Genomic DNA, 19,559 nt, shown 5'->3' with positions numbered 1-19,559 from the left:
GCGTAACTGATGCAAAACCAATATTACTTTTCGACAGTCAAATAAAAATCGCTCCATTTGCGTCATTAACCAAGAATTCGAAAATTATAGCCTAGAGTGCCAAACGGAGAGACACAAAAGCCGACAGCTCTTGTTGTTATTTTAAACGATTATTGGATGAGGTTTTTGTGATATCCAGAATAATCAAGGTCGAGGTAACAGTTATCAGCCTCAGCCTTCGGCTTCGGCTGATAATTCTTACCGAGACCTTGATTATTCTGGATATCACAAAAACCGAATCTAATAATTGTTTCATTATACACTGAACGAAAAAAAAAAAAAAGAAGTCATGTTTTTGCTTCTTCACTGAAGGCAAGCAACACAAAGCGCGCGAACTTGACATGATTATCCGTAGAAATCATGCACCGCGGTCATACATGACATGATGACGTCAAAGGCGCTGATTTCGAAAATTCACTGTACGCTTTCGGCCAATCAGAAAGAGATAGTGAGTTCAATGTATAACAATTAGTGTTATTGGACAATGGTTTTCCATGTAATGTTCTGTTGCTGTAGACCGAGTCTACTACATTTGTTCATCATTGGGTTGAGGCTGGTTTGTTAAAATTCTTACTGATAGTAGCTGATTAGCCGCCTTCTAAATGAAACCAAAGATAAATTTACTAACTCAGCTCACTTTCCATGTCGACCTTACTGCCTGCCATGTCATTGGCAAGCTGCCCATGGTCAGTGTTTACAATCCAAGTCAACGTTAGGGGTTTCCCGGAATTATTATACCGTGACAGTAGCGAGATTGGCGAGGTTGGGTTTAGTAAAGCTTCTGCAATTCTGGAATTCGCTTTCTTTTCAGTCTGTCGATAATATTGGTACCCCTTACTTAACCAAGATGTCTTCAGAAGAGGGTAAGTTAAATGAATTTCAAATCAATTAAATAGTTGGTATGATACGTCATAACAAAGTGATCAGTTGTGCAAAATGATTAAGGTAGACTGGTCACCTTTGCACGATACTCCATCGGCTAGCGAACTAACTTTAAAATGATATGGCCCTAATTACCAAAAAAAGTGGAGCTCTTGGCTAACTCGCGGTGTAATACAGCAATCCTGCAGTTTCTCTGTCTGTAGCATTCCACAAATTAAAAAGCCACTGCGTATGCACATTCGAAGTTCTATTTATTAGCATATATGCAACGTAAGCAATGTACTGTCGAACCGAAAAAACAACACTGAGACAGCTAGCTTTACTGCCAAAAATCAAGCCAGGATACGTTGCTTAACTTTCGTGTGCTCAGTATAATGTTTGAGCCAGCTGTCCCTTTCCTTCCAATATAACATTATATTCGTATTGCACGGTCTATTAAAAAAGTAGGAAAAGTTCCGCTTCAACCTCATATTCAATCAGTTCCTTCTCACCCTTCATATACTCTCATCCGGATTCCGTTACGTCTTCAGCGGTAGTCTGAATACTCAAATATCATACCAGTACATTCAGCAACCTTTAATGTGCTGATAAGAAATAATTGAATTTTTGATTATTTGCTTCATGAACTGAAGCAGGAACTCGTAAAGTAGCCTGGAGCGCCCAATGAAAGACTGAGCTGGAGACCCCATCTCTGCATGTTATTTTCAGTGTCATTAGACAATAGCGTAACATTGTGTCGCTGTCTATCGAGTCTAGATTAGCTCATATAATTGGGTTGAGGTTGGTTCAATAAATTTCTTGTCGATAGCAGCAGTTGAGCATCCTAAATCAAACCAAAGATGAAATGAACATTGTATTTATTTAACAATCTACGCTTCAGCAGTCATTCTGCATGTTTTGACACAGTCATAAGACAAGCAGCCTATTAATGACAGCTCAGAATCATTGACCCAAATCTCAGAAAAAAAAAGATTGTCTATACAGGTAAGTACACGGGTTTTTTTCCCGCATTTTCTGATAGGGTAGCATGATTGATGAGGTCGGGTTGAATAAACCTTATCGAAGCAGAGGGGTCAAATTTAGCAATGACATCATCGTTAAGTTAGGGCACTATCGTAATCTTCAGACGTCGGTAAGTTCAATGGTTATCATGTAGTGGAGACGCTATATAGTTCTGTTACCTTGACGGATAAAACTGTCTTTTCAGGGACCCGACGAGTGAGCAAATCGTGAACAAATCGTCCGGCGAACAAAATTGTCACCGTTGTCCCCCATCTGACGTCATAGAGTCATCTTCCCCGTGTACGCTTGTTTTAAAATAACTTGTGAGCATGGTCGCTTCATCTTTCCTAGATAAAGGAAGGAAAGATCGAAGCGACTCTGCTCCCAAGGTAGTCTATAAGTGGCGCGGGCTAACTTTGCTGGTGGTATTCAATGCCAGCGGGTTTTTTCTTGACTCTGTTACCTGGGTTTGGTAACAAAATTTGCTCAAAACTCGAGAGGAAACCGACTTCCATTGAGTTCTGATCTCAGACTTTCAACTTCCGACTTCTGAAGTCGAATCGTGTGTTCGATCAATAAAGGCACTCAATATTCTTTTGAACGGTTCATATTTGGACCCTCTCTACGAAAGGAACTAGAGATGGAGAAAAAATTTGCTTATGACCGAAGAGGTAATTGTCTGTAGTAGTTTATAGGAAGCCAATTTTGAGAACATTTATAGAATCTTTTTGAACTGTGAGGACGATTTTGAGATATTGGCTTTCCTGATTTGCATTGATTCAAGGCACGGTGTCTTCAACTTTTGCCTTTATCTTAGAAACCAAAACCGAGAATTATCAACAATTTTGCAGAGGCCATGTTTTACTGGCCAGGATGAAGAGCATTGCCATAGTATAGAAAGTTTTTTTCTCTGGCCTTACAGGTGCTGTAGCCACCTGTTTTTTCAAATTATACCATGTATAACTATGAAGTGAGCAAGATAGAAGGGTGACAAACCGTGATTTTGGAGTCAGCCGGAAAAGGAAACCGTGTGTTCTTTTGAAGGCGCGTGGATTATAAGCACAACAACTTTATTAAGAGGAGATTTATATATTTCAATATGGATGCTATTATGAAATGTTTGCCTTCACCAGCACGAGCACAAAAACTCGCAGCCGCGGGAGCGTAGGAAACCTACAGCAGGTTTTAAATATTTACGATGCCAGTCAGGATCTATGAAAATGATGTTATACTCTGTTTTCCAATAATATTAATTCTGAATTTTGCCAAATTTTATGAATATGTCAAGAATATATACCTACAGATATCTATATTCTATTACATATGTCTTACTATTTGTAGAAGTTCACTTTTTTATTTTTCTATTTTAAGATGCAAGGGGCACAATTTATGATGATGTCATAGAATTTCCTGGTAAGAATGCAGTATGGATTATTTATTGATTTGTTTTCCATTTATAGCTTCAAAGTGCTGATGCTGCATTTAATGTTAAGGAACATCTCATAGAATTTAATATCATGAGATTTTATCTAGGCCACTGGCCACGCAGCCTTTGCAATCTTCTTGAATAAAGAGTCTGCCATTCAATGGTAGACTGTGTGTAGACGTTACTATTTTCTCGTGAAGGAAAGGAAATAGTAGGTATCTGCACGCAGACTATTCAATGACTTCAGTTGGGTGGAGAATGTTTGGTTCTAAAGATCCACAAAACATTACAATGGGGGTTTGATACATTTAATCAAAAAGGCTTGTAAATGTGCACCAGAAACGACTGAATGAAGTCCCGTTAGTCAAGCTTAGCACTCAAGTAGAGTTTGCTATGTATACCTTACATTTGGGTATTGTCCTTATGTACTTCAGTGAGGCTGCTCGATTCTGAGCAACACATTCTGAGCCACGTCAACAAGCAAACTTTTACCGTATTTGACGTGCGCAAGGCGTATATTTACAGCAACACCACTACTTCGGATCTTCATTTCTGTCACAAATTTATAGAGCGTAGACAACTTTGGAGGTGATTATCGATGCGAAGAATATTTCGGAAGAAAACTCTTTCTCGCTTGCTTTTCTGACCTCATTCGTAATTAATTCAACTCAAACCTGATCATGAAGTGAAAAACGGGCGACAAATCTTCCCGCCTTTTCATACCATGATTCCTTCATGATCAAAATGAAACGTCAACAACATTCAGGGAATTGGAGAATTTTTAAATAAAACAATTATTCCATTCTCCCCCGTTGGATAAAAGTGTTTACAAAAAACACGGCGCTACGCGCCTCATTTTGTCCAACGTGGGCTCCTGGAATAATATTTAATTATTCCTCTATGCCAATTAACACTGAAAACGACGAGCGGAGTCTGGTGGCATGGTGCACTTCAGCTGAGGATAGAAAAGCTGACACAAAGGAAAGCTAAACAAGTCGTTTCATAAATTCTGCTTTGTTATATTCTTTATCTTCAGCGTTGGGAGACAAAAAGGACCTTAACGGAAATGAAAGGAACCAGTACGCACAACATTTGATCCATATCAGAGGTCCTGTTGTCATTGGGGATCACGGAACTATCAAGACTGTCCCAGCGTCTCTTGATGGAGGTATGCCCTAAGTCTTAACTCTTTCAAACCTTAAGTTCAATAAAAAAGAAGTAAAAAAGAATGAACCGTCCGTATCAGTGTAATGGCAATTATGTTGAATTCAAAACTAGTAACGTGGTGAATGTTTTATCACCTCAGTAGGAGTAAACAATGGGCCTACTTCTATGTAAGGTAATAGTCAAGTTCTTTAACTATGTTCTTTGTTAGTAGACACAACTGAAACCGTTCACTAATTTCCAAAGCATTAAAAATTCTAATAACGGAGGCTTTAGACAAACAATTAAGAATGAAAATAAGCGATAAACTTTTAAATGACGTTTCGATGACTCATTTTCAAATTTACTATTCTTAAGATATGTCGTGGGAAAATTGAACGCTTAATTTACGAAATGCTCTTTATTCAAGAAATGAAACCTTAACTGAACAATCTATCTAACGTAATCAAAGCAAAACTATTTAGTACTTTTAAGTTAATTAAAATTAACTCTCTCGATCTACATTCCACTTTCTTTTTGTAGAGTCCTTAATCACATACAACGAGACTTTCACACGTATTCTTAGAATACAAAGAACTCATAAGAATCTGGCCTGTAGTTCACGAATTTGGAAATAATGAACGAGTCATTATCATTGCCAAAATTGTTATCGCTGATTTTTATTATTAAAAAAACTATCGATTTTCTTAATCAAGGCAATAATAGCAGCAACTACCCAGGAACGGAAGCTTCTCCATCTGACAGGAACAGGGAGCCAGAGGCGCAAATAAGCCAATATTCCATAGATGCATCTTCGCGACTAAATTTAGTTTACGCCAAGACCTCTCCGGGCAGTTATTGTCATCACAATTATTATCAAGAAACAAACATGGGAGACTGGAACCCTAAGCCAATCATCGGTGTTCCTATCCAGAGAGGTAAATTCAAAGGCATCACTAAAAATGTTTCAAACCATTGATATATATATTGAAGCTCATGTGCCAATGTTGGAATGTTTAATCATACGCAATAAATATTGCTGAATACTCACGCGATCGCTGACAAAATCACCTTACATTTTTGCAAATTTCAAGTTGCATTCTGCATTCGCCATTGAGTCTCTGAGTTCCATATTATCCAAAAGTGTGGTTCATTCCACTACAGTTGGTTTCTTTACAAAATATAAACGAGATGGTTCTACACTGTTTAACGATCGATATGCAAAGCATATCAAAAAGCTAAGTTCATCATGTTTGCTTCACAGATGCCTTCCTATAGGAAATTCGAGCATTGCGGTTTTTATTTATAGTTAGTGTATTACAGTCAGCGCGGATAAAACTTCAAGTGGAACCTTTCATTAATGTTCGCAGGAGAAATTAATTTTGAATGGCCAGTCGAGTTGTTTCTCGAGAATCCAGAGAAATTCATTCGAGAGATGGACACGTGTGCTGGGTCATTGAGGGAGGAGAAAGAACAGTTCATACTACGAGGTATCTTGCCATACCTGGAGCAAGTCATGTGGGGCAAATCCTCTGCTAATAACATTGATACCTACAAAATCCTTGCCCAAGCAAGCTGCAGCCGAAGTAGTTCTGATGTTGTAAAACATTCCCTACATCATCTCCAGCATCTACTATACAGAGATAGCCTCGACTGCTCTAAGCAAAGTTTGCTGGGTGTAGAAAAAATCATACGATCATCTATCGCTTCCCCAGATGCAGTGTTCAGGGAGGAGGCAGATCCAATGCGTCTACTAAGACTATCTGTGTACGGCTGCATTCTGTCCGAGTTAATAATTCACCAGGTTCAGTCAGGATTCTCTATGATAGACTTACAGAACAATCTAAAAAAGCTCGAGGAACTGAAGGTGTATTTCAATCAGATCAACCTGAAAAAGAAGGACATTTTGAGATATTCAATAGAATTTATTCAGGAAGCAATTTCCTATCTTTTGAAGTCACCAGAGAAGACGCTGAAAACACATCTGGGACGCCACCTAGGTGAATGCAAGGCGCTATGTGCAAATACGCAGATTGAAGAAAAGACGTCGTTATTTCAAAGGTTGAAGACATCCAAAGTGAAATGGTTTGATTTGCACTGTATTCTATATTATCTGCATGGACAGGTAGGGGCCATTTCTCGGAGAATATATGTATTTCTATGCTTCTATTAGCCGAGAATAATTTTTGGGAATGATTTTTTTTTTTGCCTGCTTCGATTGATCACCGCGTTTTCATAGTATGCATGGCACCATATATCACTGGTGTGAGTCGCGGATCAAGACTGAGCAAACGATTTTATTTGTAAGAAACTACTACTAACACTAAACACTACTAACGCTTAGATGAAATCTGAAAGAAAAAAATATAGGGCAATGCCAACGACCAAAAGGAGGTCCGCTCGGCTACATGCTAAATTTGTCAAATCATCAAGTGGCATGCTGATTTTTGCACTCTGGGCTTCTAATTTTCACAGCTTTATTGACTTAATTGATGTCAGAGATGGCATCGTATCGTGGAACTGCTTTTTAAATATTTGTATTTCTTATCATATAGTGGCACCCACAAAACGTTCTAGCATCTCAATACATTACTTTTTTTATTTTTATTTTAATAATCAGGTGCATACTGAACGTCCCACTCCGCAGATGCACAAGGAGCGAAAGGCCATGATTCTTCTCAGACGTGTGGTGGAAGCTTCTCTTGATGGCGGAGGCGGAAATGACTGGAAGTTCTGTCTCCTAACAGGATCTCTACTGTCGGAGATCTCAATGAACAACGTCACCAAAGGTAATTATTGTGCAATCTGAAAAGAGGCCATGAAGAAAGTGTTAAGGTAGTGTTTGACTCAGTTTCACGGTATAGTTTTCCATAGAAGTAAGATCAACAACCCCAAGTCGGTACTCATGCGAAAAAAGGTTAACATTTCCCTTAAGTGACAGAATGTCTCTGTTATATAAAATATTCAAACCAAGAAATACAACTGTTATTTCTTACACTGCTTGCGTAGTTAGTATAAATATAGGCTAAGCCCCGTGTAGAGCCCATGTACCTGATTTAGAAGCTCGCTTTCTTTCATTTGTTTTCTTATAAAGAATTGAGGATCGAAGCCGGTTCCTGTTTAGTGAATCTCCTGAAGAATGACAAAGCACAGAAGAGGCCAGAATGTAGAGCGATCCTTGACCGTCTTTCTAAACGGGTGCTGTTCTGTCAAGACAGTCTCATTAAGAAGCTTTTGGTTCCTCATCTACTCAACAACCAAAATGCACAGTACACACTTCCAGCAGAACTCCACATCGAGCACCTTACTTCCTGCTACAGGACTCAAACACTGGAAGTTAACAGCATCATAGCCAGTGAGGCGGGGCGCGAAGAACCGAGCTGTTTTGTCAACAGAGGTATGTTGAAGGGACAAAAAGCGGCCGTAAAGATTTTGGCTGTCACAAAGCAAGTTATCCTAGAGGAAAACACCACAGTGCAGTCGGAGGCGAAGAAACGGCTAATTGCAGAAGCCTACAACTTATGTCAATTAAACAGCCTAAATCAGCATCCAAACATTCCGGTCCTTCTCGCCTATAACACAACCACCGTACCATACCATATCATCACACAGTATGAGAAATACGGTAATCTGCTTCAGCTTGTTCGAACGTCTCGAGAAGTCCAGGCTTTGCCATCGTCCGTTATTTACAAAATGTTTATCGGCATAATTGAGGGCCTTTTATACTTACACCAAAAGCTGCACTTGGTTCACCGGGCCGTCATGGCGGAAAACATTCTAGTCGGAGATGGTTATACATCCAAGCTGAGTGGCCTGCACTCCTTAGAAATGCTACAAAACAGACATTATGGCGACGGTAAGATAAACTGTAACGAAAATAATCACATGTAGTTCATTTTCGTGTAATTTCTTTTGAGTTCCATGCTCATAGTAAACATATGTGGTCAACCTTAATTTTTTTAGCTATTGTTCTATTATTGCTCTCCAGATATAGACCTGTGTGACCTTATGTATCATGTCATGAGACCACTATATAAAAACCTACTAAACAGATTGCATTTTCGTAGCGAAAAAGGCATTACCAACAGCTAAAGTGCTAGTGCGTTTCAGTTCACAATGTGACACATAGCTTTGTTGGAATCCGCATAGTATAAGACAAAGAGAAAAATTGTTACGCGGGAGCTCTTATCGAAGTTCTCAAAGTTGTTAAATCTGTAATATAGTTGAAGTTGATGCCTAAATCATGTAGTTACCGAGTTGTCATGCATCCTTCAGTAGGCAGTTCATCTAAGTGCACTGTGAAAAATGTCTCTACATGGACAGCAAATAACTATAGATGCAAACGTTCGTCTTCTTTTCACAGCCCAAGATAATCGCTCACCAGAATATGATTACGCCATGCTCGATGACGATTTACCGCAATGTATAAGCGAAAATGATGAAGGCCTGCCAGTAAGATGGAAAGCGCCGGAATGTCTACGGCAAAACTTGTATTCCACTGCCTCTGATGTCTGGGCATTTGCTGTGCTTATGTACGAGGTACTCACTCTTGGATGCTGCCCGCACAGACACATCCGAGAGGATAGTGAGGTCGCCAATTATGTAAGAACTGAACAAAGTGTTTTGTATTGATTATGACCGTAAATGTATTTTTAAAGTTAAAAGTCGACATTCAGTTTTCGGTTCCCATAGATGAGGTTTGTTAACTCTGCAGTGAGTTAGCCCAGTCCCCGAGCTATGGCTATTTCATCTTGTGCTGGGGCAGTGCATCCAAACGTTGAGGGAATTTGGGAACTGATATTTCAAGCTCTAAGTCTAAGCGTCCAACGAAAGGCTGATGCTAGATGTATAAGTTCAATCCAATTATTCTGTCTTCAGCATAGAATAGTATTATCTTTCTATTGGAAAAGAGGGAAAATTTATTTGTCTCTTGGTCGGAGTCGGGCATCATCTCCGCCAATGGAAGTCTTGACAATATGAAATGGCTGAAAGAAATCTCCCGTTCTTTCTAAACCCTGAAAGAAAATTGCGTTTCATTAAGGTTTTTCAGGAAGTCAATGAAGAGTACCTACCTCAAGAGCCATCAATTGATGATGATGAATACAAGTTGATGAAGCAGTGCTTGAAAAAGCGAAGAAATGAAAGGATCAGATTACTCGACCTTAAAGAAGAACTCAAGGAAATGCGGCTAAAGATGAAATCAGGTGCAACGACAAATAATTAGCGGAATAGAACCATTTTCCTCCAAATTCGCTAATCGTTTTTTTCAGATTTTTAGCTGATTATTACAGCAAAGTTAACTAGGCTCTCGAAGGACGAACTTCATTAATGATCACCGTTAATATGAGGTTATATTAATTTGTTTCACCGTCTTGGTAAATTTGGGAACTGCCTTTTCGAAAGTTAGGCTTCCGTGTGCGATAAAAGACTAAACAAGCCACGCCGGTCTACTTTTAGCTACTCTGGTTTTGTTTTTTCGACCCAGAATGGAACGTGCTTTTAAGACGATTAGCTTTTCTCCCTATAAGCTTGAGAAGAGTGAAGAAGTGAATGTGTCAGAAAGTCTAGTCGTTCAGTCAGTGAACGTGGATTGGGGTTGGTGATTTGGGTGATTGTGGGACGAGCTCAACGGGCCATTGTGGTGCAGGGATCAGGAGAGGGATGTGGGTGAATTTAAGTGCCGGAATAAAATGTAGCAAGATCCAATCGCGAAACGGACAAAACATATGAACAAACGAATCCAAAAAACAATCGCTGACTTTGTTCCTTTCTTTTTCCAGGGGAAGAAAAGCTACGGCGTAACCCACCACACTTAGAGCTTGACATTGTCAGTGTAAGTTTGCTGTTTAGACTTATGTCATAATTTACACTGTTGATTGGTTACTTTGACAACTAGCTCAATTAATCAACTTTCCAGTGGACGCGTGAAATGTAGGAGTTCGAAAAAGCAACGCTGTCTTTTATCAGAACCGCTGACCGTATGCGTGTTTATTACTTAAAGTTGTATAGATTAGTAGTATATGCTTTTATAGTAACTTAAATTTACATAATTTTGTGCTGATTTGCTCATTTTCTTTTATGCTTCCATCTGTTAATTTCGTGTTTGTCTTTGCTTTATTTGTAAATAAGGCTTGCAGCAGCCCTCTCTAACGCTTTGTTGTTTTGGCTAATGGGGGTTTATTCAAATTTAACTTTTCACTTGTAAATGTATAGGGATATTTATTGGTGGAGGGCTCCCATACAAAAAGCGACGGGTGCTCGTCGGAAATTTTCAAAAGAATCTCCAAGAGGTACCAAGATCCTGTTTTCTGGGCATGGCCTGAAATATTTTTCAACCCTAAGAGCTACAAATTCTAAATCATCGCCTTATCCCCGGTCATATTTTGTCGGCCTAATACCCTAAAAGGTACCGCAAAAGCTCCCGTTGTGGACCTTTTAAGGCTGAACATCCTAAGAGGTACCAACACCGCTTTTAAACCCCTAAAAAGTAGGAAGAGCAACACCGTCCTTTTTACATGGGATTTCCTCCCCCCTCCCACTAGGATTGTACTAGACAACACCTCCACCTCATTTTAGCTATTATCGTCCTCTTCTTATAGGTATCTCAACAACCACAGGAACTGGATGATATGTACGAGTTCGTTTCTCAAGACAATGTTTCAGGTACCATGAATAGTTATCTTTTTAATTATGTGTCAATGCGTCAATTATTGTATTACCCGTTTTGTTGGAGTTTGAATGTGAATAGTGTCATTATATATATGACTGGATTTATGAAAACCGTGTCAATACGGAAAAAGATAGAGAGAGAGGCACAAGAAAAGGAAGATAAGAGAGTGGTGGAAAAAAAGACTGACATTCCTTTTGATTTTTATATCGTCTACATTGAAATAATCCCTGGCGAGAAAAAAAACCCTTGAGCAGGACGCGCTTTCTTTAACACTGTTTCCATAAATCCAGACATATACACATTTGTACGCATGTTAAATGGCAAGAACCTCCCGTTGCTTTTTTCTCTTGATTGTGGAAATGCTATCATTTCGAAAGGGGAAAACTTTCATATCAAAGCCTAAGTTTCCGCTCTTTGTTTCTCAACAACATGTAACACAGTATATAATATATAAATGGTGTTTCTAGATTTTGAGCATTCCTTGGGGTACATGTTCTTAACTGATAGAATGAGATGTACTCTCCGAATATGATGTGGTCACCACTGACGACAGTTTCGATACAGTTTTAAGACGAACGACTGATTATGTTACCGTTACACTGCATTCCATTTCATGTTATTCATGTATGCAATCTATTCAGAGTACACCGATGTTGACAGATCACAGACGATCTACGAAGAGTATGAGGATACGGTAGGCCAGCTGACGATAAAGTTAAGAAAGGATCTGCCAATCTTTCCCTATTAATTATGGGATAATACAGTCTTTGCATCTTTCTCCTACTACTTTTTATTCATTTTTATAACAACAAGGCAAAAATAGAAAAGAATGAAAGAAAAACACAATCTTTGCGTTTTAATTGATAATTCACAATCACTAACAAATTCGGCGTAGGCTTTTTGCACTCTTAACCATTTGAATTTTGAATGTCAGGAATGTACATAGAGTTCCTAAAAGACGAGTTTTGAATAGTGAAAAGTGTTACATGGCATAATCTCAAAAGCTCTTTGTAATTCAGTGGACTAGTTTGGTTGAATTGTTTGAACTCGCAACAATACGCAATCATTATCAAAATCTCGCTCCAGTGAATGGAAAAAAAAATGCTTTTCTAGCAAAAATGCCAAAAACAAATTCAACGGTTAAGAAAAGAGCGTTTTGGCCGCAAAAGTTAGCATCGAAGGGGTTAAATTAAGTTCATTCTTTCGTGTGATGACCACTAAATAATATATCAGTTAATCCCCGCAGAATGTTTACGACAAAAACATGAAAAGTTCCATCTTTTTGTTTTGGTCAATTAGGGGGAATCTGTGATGAAAGAGAGGATCACTGGTGGGGACAAACAGCATTTGAGAAGACTTTTTTCGCTTCGCAATGATTATCTCCTACCTATCCATAGGATGTTTAATTTGGATTCTCACAGTCCAGATGTTGACATTGTGAGTAACGCCCAAGGAAAAAAACAAATGCAAATGTGGCAAGGGACCGCAAACGAAAATGCTACTAGTATACACAGGATCTGTAAGAGATCTGAAATAGAATAACAGTTAAACAAGACTGACTGATAGAGTCCAAAATGAAAGACAACTATGACCGTGGACAGTGCTTCCACCATTATACATTTCTGACTGAGTATATTAAAAGACCTACGGAAGCGCCCTTCGTAGCCCCCATACGAGCCAAGTGGCCCATCAGGCCGGAGCTCATTCCGGTTTCTGTAGCGTTAAGCGACTAGGAGTATTTATTCTTCCCCTGGATGGGATCGGCTAGGGTCCCCCCGGGTCGCATTAAGTTCGCCGGTACCCAATTAAACACCTGGGTGGGGAGAGGCACTGTGAGAGTAAAGTGTCTTACCCAAAAAGACTTCACAATGTCCCCGACCAGGACTCGCTCGCGCTTGTATGACATTTTGGCCTGATGTTATAATTTAAGAAGTTACACTGAGATGCGCACTTCTAGAATCGTAGATTTCTGTCTGAGTATATGAGCAAACTTCCGGAAGCGCGCTTCTTAGCCTTGAATTGACCAGTGCATATTTCTTTTAATTCTCTGACGACAGCACTCACCAAGAACCAGCTTTGGGAACTTGAAAGAGTATGTTCTTGACCGGCGTTGTGAGAAGGACGATATAATCACATACTTATGTCAGGTGGCGTCTGCTCTACACTACCTTCATGTCAACCACATTGTACATGGGGACCTCCGCCCAGAACATGTATTTGTAGCTGGACCACACAAGGTGTAGTAGATACAAATCAGTATTAATATCGATTGTAGTGACATTCTAATGTAACATTATTACGATTTAATAAGAGCAGGAGTTCGAATTTTGCCAGATCCGTCTGCACTGTACTAGTGTAATTTATGATTTACACACATAAACAGTATGGTGTGTTTATTCAATTTACAATTCCCTGTCTATTGAATAGCCTTAAACCTTACGGATAACTAGTTACATCGAAAAATTCACTTCGTAGGTGCTCCATCCTTATCTTTAAGAACAGAGTGTAATTCTATAGCTACTTGCACCCCTAATGCAAATGCTACAATCTGATTGGCTGAGCTAGCATTGAGCAAGCATTAATTTCCTGTTTGACTTACGTTGAATATAGGATTTTTGTATTAGACGTGGTATTTTAAATTGCCATTGGAAAAACATATAAATGAAAATAAACGACAACCTTAGATCAGAGAGACGATTACATTCGAATAATAATTTGTTCGAACATTATGGTTCTGTCCAGGTCCAGGTTGGCTTCCTGGGTCGCTCCAAGCCTCTTTATATGAGTGCTTATGAAGTAACCAGTACTTCATGCGTGGTTGAGGCTGCCATGCCACCTGATTCTACTCGCTGGTAAGCAATATTTATAACTCCTTTCCTACCAACCCTGGTACGCACCAGGAAGCGGTCATAATGCAATTTAACTTTTATTGAGCTGTCCCCAAAATGTTTATATTTCAACTACTGGTTATGTCCTTTTACTTAAGGACGTATACGTAGGTTTATACCTATAAATGTTTAATTGTACGCATATCTTCTTGGTAACGAGTTGAATTTCAACTCGACCAATCAGAGTAATGTTTTCGTATTTACTTTTGTGGCATGCATTCAAACGTTAAAACTTGGTGTACACGACTTTTGAAACTGAAATTACTGGAATAACTGGATTACGAGAGACAAAGAAATTGTTATGAAACAGGTCAGACTGTCGTTATATTTGGCTAAAACCAAGGACAAACTATTTTCAATAGGCGTGGTCTAACTCCTAGCCACTGTCAAGAAAAGTAGACGGAAACTGAATGATTCCGCACGCGAGAGACATTAAACGAGCGCAAAAAGCTTAGCTCAAGGGAACCATCTGTGTTTGGATGAGTTTTAAGTTTGTTGAACAATTGAACTGCCAAAAAGATGTTTGATCGATGTATAAGAACTTAAAACTCCCTTCAACTGTTTTCAGGATTTTGACACAGCTGTATTGAAAGCTTAATTGGTAAAAATAAGCTCATGTTAAAACAGTGTTAAAATTGAATGACACCTGCATATTTACTTAGCTTTATACTCTGAATGGGTAGGTGTGCTCCGGAAGTGATCTTAGAGAATCACTATTCTCATGCAAGCGATGTGTGGGCTTTTGGAATCTTAGCATGGGAATTGTACACTTCCTTCGCTGTTGGTCAAAGTGATATACGTGCTTCTTTGCCCTACCACAGTATAGGCTCCGATAAGGTAAATATGTCACATGCAAAGCTTACTCATGAATTGAAGTATTTACAATTAGGTACGTAGTCATATAAGGATTGAATGATCGATCGATCAATAAACTTTCATTTTCCGCTTTCTTTCTCTAAATCAACTTATTCGTCTTGTTTCCCCCTTTCCCTGTGGGGAAAAGGGCCAGATTTATAACAACGATAGATCTCATTCAACAGTGAAAATGAGCGGACCGACCTCAGCACCAGCAATAATTTGGTTTTAATAGGGTGTCTGAATAACGTTTATACATCTCTTCATCGTCATTTGGAACTTCAAACTGTAATACAGACACATTTCCTCCAAGCCTGATACATTCTTTAGTAATGTCAGGAAATAACGAACAAATCAGATCGTATATTTATACGCCTTTAACGCAGCTGCAACAGAATTGCACGTGGACATAAGGCGTCTACGTCAGCGTAGTTGTAATCATGCACTGCTATATTGTTTTCCCAGTCAACCTTGTGTAACCATATGAAAAACGAAGGACCACTTACCCAACCTGACGGCTGTCCTGATTGGGTGTACATCATGATGCATCAGTGCTGGACATACGACCCAAAACAGAGACCACCAATTATTGCTATATTAGATTGCCTTTCAAGCAGGTACACTGTATGATATATACAATGTAGAATAGGGAACATCATCGAACTTGCTGAAAAACGATATTCCCAACCACTTTAAATTTTTAGATTTTGGTCCATCAGATCTGCATCCTGTAATGATTCTAAGCTGGATTTGAGAATTTTGACTAAGATCAATATTCGTTTGATCCTTTTGACAAATAAATGTTTGAAATACTATGTTCTTTCCCAAATTTCAGTCTTAAGTATAACATAGTTTCTTTGGCAAGCTTTCTTTACTCATAAAGGTCTTAAGTCTATTATTTCTTTCGTACTCATTTGGCGAAAGTCAGAAACATTCTTTTTGGCGCAGTTTAGGCATTACGTTATGAATCGATCTTTAACTGGCAAATGGGTACTATGTTCATACTTTCTACGTCTTTTAAGGGAACCGATGCAGTCGTGGATGATGAAGTTATGGTTAAACAATCATGATGAAAGCGAGAGGCCAGATTTGCCAATCTATCAGCCCGAGGGTGCATGCCATGTGACACGGGCAGAAGAACACCCCTCCAAAGACGTTATCGAAAAAATGTGCTCGGAAAGCTTTTTTACCCACCACAAGTACTTGTACGTCGAGAGCATTCAAAGAAGTGTGGCAGGTACGGTAGATGAAGACCAATACGAATTCCGCGAATCCCCTGATATCTCTCAGTCATTACACCAAGGATCCTCTGTGTCCCATCAGTCACCACGAGAATCTTTGGCAAGTGTCGGCCTTTCTCGTGACCGCAGCTCTAAATTTGGCCAGGGACAACAAACGGTTGCACAAGGAGGTGAGACCATCGAGAGCCGTGATTACTACTATTCTTATCCAGCAGTTGAAGAAATGTTTGGTGAAGAACGTGGCTGTTCTATGTCTCAGCCTGAAGATGCCATTTCAGATCACGAACAATACGAACTGTGCGAATCCCCTCATATCTCTCAGTCTTCCCGAGGATCTTCTGTTAATGACATATCTGAAAACAATGAAGGAGGAGTTGACGTTGAAGATGGCCCCAAACACGATCTGCGTTTGGAGAATAACACAGCGTACAAGGAGCTTGATAAAACCAACCAGGGCTACATGCCACTTTCGATAGAGCAGAGGACTGGCGAACAACCATGTTTTATCACTTCCGATACTAAAACATCAAGTACACCTTTGCCCCAGTACGGCGGTAATGATTCCTCTGCTGAGTTCTACAGTTGTGTCGACCTTCTTGTGCAAGGCCCTCATCAAGGGCAAGAAGACGAACGTTTCTCTTCTGGACCTATAAATTCCACTGAAATCTTCCAGAACATGGAATACAAACTGAAATACGACTCAAATGAGGACATGGCCATTCAAAAGTTGTTAAAGGATGCAGAGTTTCTTTACCAGGACATTGTACAAGGAAGGCAAAAAAGTGTCAGAAAGTAGAATCGAACACTGTCGGGAGTGACGAAGATTTTTACATGCACCGAAACCAAAGCTTAGAACCACAGCAAGTGCCACAGAATGCTGGGCGTCGGAAAAGTAAGAAGGTGTACGGACAGAAACAAAAGTGGCTTATATGAGCATGCTATAATAATCTATCTTAACTGGGTAGTCTTCGTACATACAGGCCATGCATGCATGAAGTAGGTTTAATTCAGGTAATATCAGTAGCGGATCCAGACCTTGAGCTGACGGGGGCGGGGGGAAGGGCGGTTTTTTTTTTTTTTTTTTTGCTTCCCTGCCGGCTTTTCTTCCTTCCATTTTTTTTCTTTTTTTACCCAAAATAAGGGGTAAAGAGGTAAGCCCATGCCCTAGATCCGCCACTGAATGTATAGACGGCTACGTTTGGAAATTGGAAGGATCCTTGAGTCTCGAAGTAAAGACTCAGCTTAGAATTTTTCAGAATCAATGGCAATCCTATTTGAGTAGCCGTAATATTGAGGAAGATAAATAACAAAATCGATTGCAGCAGCCATCGATAAATTAATCGCTTTTTTAATTGGATACGACACTGTGGTAAATATATTTACTAGTGTATTAAAGTTGATAGGAAGTACTGTGTTGAGGCGAATTAGGGAACTAAATAGATTCCAAGCCTCAGAAGGCTGTTGAATTTGAAAATAAGGTGAATCAGTTTTAGACCATGCGTGTGTTTTGAAATTGGACATGCGATATAACGTTTTGATCATGCAGTAGTTCATCATACCAAGTACTAACTTACAGCTTCCGGATAGGTATTAGAATGATACTGATTTTAGGCTAACTACGCAGAAAAGAAATAATGATCTAGAAAAGATAGGCTTAAACAAAAAAGTCACGAAACTGAGAAACATAGGCCACATTTGCACGGAAAGTAACAAAACAGAAAGTTGACTAATTTAGATAAACATGGCAAAACGAAACTATGAGAATACCTTCAGAGTTGTGCCAGAGGGTCAATCGTTCCCATTTGATTGCAACTCTTGGGTTTGCCTCGCAGCACAGCAGAACAGCTTTTTAGCTCTATTGACACAGTCCAAAAATTGCTGACTTGCTCATTCAGTTTCGCTGTAAACGATGGCAGTTAGAGGGGAGAATATTTAACATCCTATATTGACTTAGTTGCATAATGTTAATTGTCACTATTAGTGTTATTTCCAGTTATTATTTTAAAACAAGCTTTTTAACTCTTTTAATTTTTAGATTATTTTTTTTATTTTTTTTTCCCCTCCCCTTTTTTAGCTTTTTAAATTTTTTTTTTATTTAATGTAAAGCGCCATGGACAAATAGTGGATTGGCGCTATATAAATATTTTATTATTATTATTATTATTATTATTATTATTATTATTATTATTATTATTATTATTATTATTACATTTGTTCAATTCTATTTCGCCTCAGGCGCAGTGGCCTTATAGTTTAGCGAGTTGGTCTGTGAGATCAAATATGGTATTATGTTTTTAAGAGAGAGTTTTTCTCTCGATTCTAGTGCGGTGTGTTCAACGGTTCCAACGTGAGCAATTGTTAATCTATAATAATCCAATATATATATACAAGCTAAAAACTAGAAACATCATAAATTAAATTAAAAGTTTTCGACTTATTGTCATCATCATCTTCGACTTATTTTCGTCAATCCTGATATTGACAGAAAACGTTCGGTTTTATAATAATAATTTTTCAAGTTTTTAGCCCTGTCTATATATCATTTTATCTCTTTCAGCAAATTTTATGTCAATCCGATGTTTCATTTGTGGGCAAACTACGAATGAAAGCTGTTTGACTTGTTGCGCGTGGTTAAATTTTTTCATTTTACCTTTGGTTGTGTTCTTGGGCAACACACTTTCCTTTAACAGTGCCTCTCACAACCCAGGTACCGGCGAATTAAATGGTAGAGTAACCCTGCCGGCGATAGACTAGCATTTTATCCAAGGGGAGGGAAAGAGTAGAAATATTCCTATCTGCGTCATGCTACAAAAACTGGATCGAGATAAACACCGGCCTCGTGGCCACAAGGTTTGAACGTTTCCGTTTGCCGCGCTCTTAAATACTCCAAGATCATTTCTGACACCTTAGATTACTTGTTTTTTTTTTTTTTGTTTTTGTTTTTTTTTTTCGGAGGGGGGGAGGAAGGATAAGTCATTATTGAGGGAGATTGATGCTTCGACTGTGTGACAAAGCGACACAAGTAACAAGTCATATTTTTAGTTGCTAGGGAATGCACGGTGCTTGTCCTTCATGGGTTTTTACATCTATAAGGCCACGCAATTACTCATTTGAGGCTGGTTAAATTTGCTGATGGTAGAAGCTGGGACATTTAAAATAACCTTAATAAACCGCAGCTTCCTCATCTCAGGGAATTTATCAACTAAGAAGTGCAGCTCCATCCTCCCTCCCTAGTTTTCATGCATGTTTCTTAAGTGACGCAGTTATGTAACTGGCAAGCAGCCAATCAACAAATTGGACAATTCCGTGTTGCAGTGTAATTGAGACACTGTAGTTATTGACCCAAATCGAGTTTGAGTCATTATTACAGGACCATTAATCTGCAGTAAAAGAACTTATATATGATCACATGG

At 39.0% G+C, this 19,559-nt stretch overlaps 1 protein-coding gene and 1 long non-coding RNA gene across 3 annotated transcripts; both read left to right on the top strand.

Annotated features, from left to right (window-relative positions):
- The first annotated feature begins 482 nt into the window (after positions 1-482).
- On the top strand, positions 483-4,561 carry LOC110068363 (uncharacterized). Its single transcript, XR_016206334.1, has 3 exons — positions 483-902; positions 3,295-3,336; positions 4,386-4,561. It is a non-coding gene; the product is annotated as an uncharacterized LOC110068363 (long non-coding RNA).
- Positions 4,450-18,579, top strand: LOC110068362 (uncharacterized). 2 transcript variants are annotated; one of them, XM_020775733.2, is made up of 16 exons: positions 4,450-4,517; positions 5,209-5,430; positions 5,863-6,617; positions 7,113-7,281; positions 7,587-8,348; positions 8,856-9,094; positions 9,534-9,696; positions 10,273-10,325; positions 11,092-11,155; positions 11,804-11,856; positions 12,462-12,599; positions 13,220-13,399; positions 13,905-14,014; positions 14,734-14,887; positions 15,371-15,522; positions 15,928-18,579. In XM_020775733.2, exons 2-16 carry the CDS (start codon positions 5,382-5,384, stop codon positions 16,940-16,942), a joined length of 4,056 nt encoding a protein of 1,351 aa, XP_020631392.2. In that variant the 5' UTR covers positions 4,450-4,517; positions 5,209-5,381; the 3' UTR covers positions 16,943-18,579. The 2 variants fall into 2 exon arrangements, with proteins under 2 accessions (XP_020631392.2, XP_089142485.1); XM_089286359.1 differs by lacking the exons at positions 4,450-4,517; positions 5,209-5,430 and having other exon boundaries at positions 5,853-6,617.
- Positions 18,580-19,559: the final 980 nt, after the last annotated feature.

This window comes from Orbicella faveolata, unplaced genomic scaffold (assembly GCF_042242905.1).
Source record: "Orbicella faveolata isolate gen_17 unplaced genomic scaffold, um_ofav_v1 contig_14, whole genome shotgun sequence".
NCBI classification, from domain to species: Eukaryota; Metazoa; Cnidaria; class Anthozoa; order Scleractinia; family Merulinidae; genus Orbicella; species Orbicella faveolata.
The sequence above is the reverse complement of the archived record's forward strand: the minus strand, read 5'-3'. Positions and strand labels throughout refer to the sequence as shown.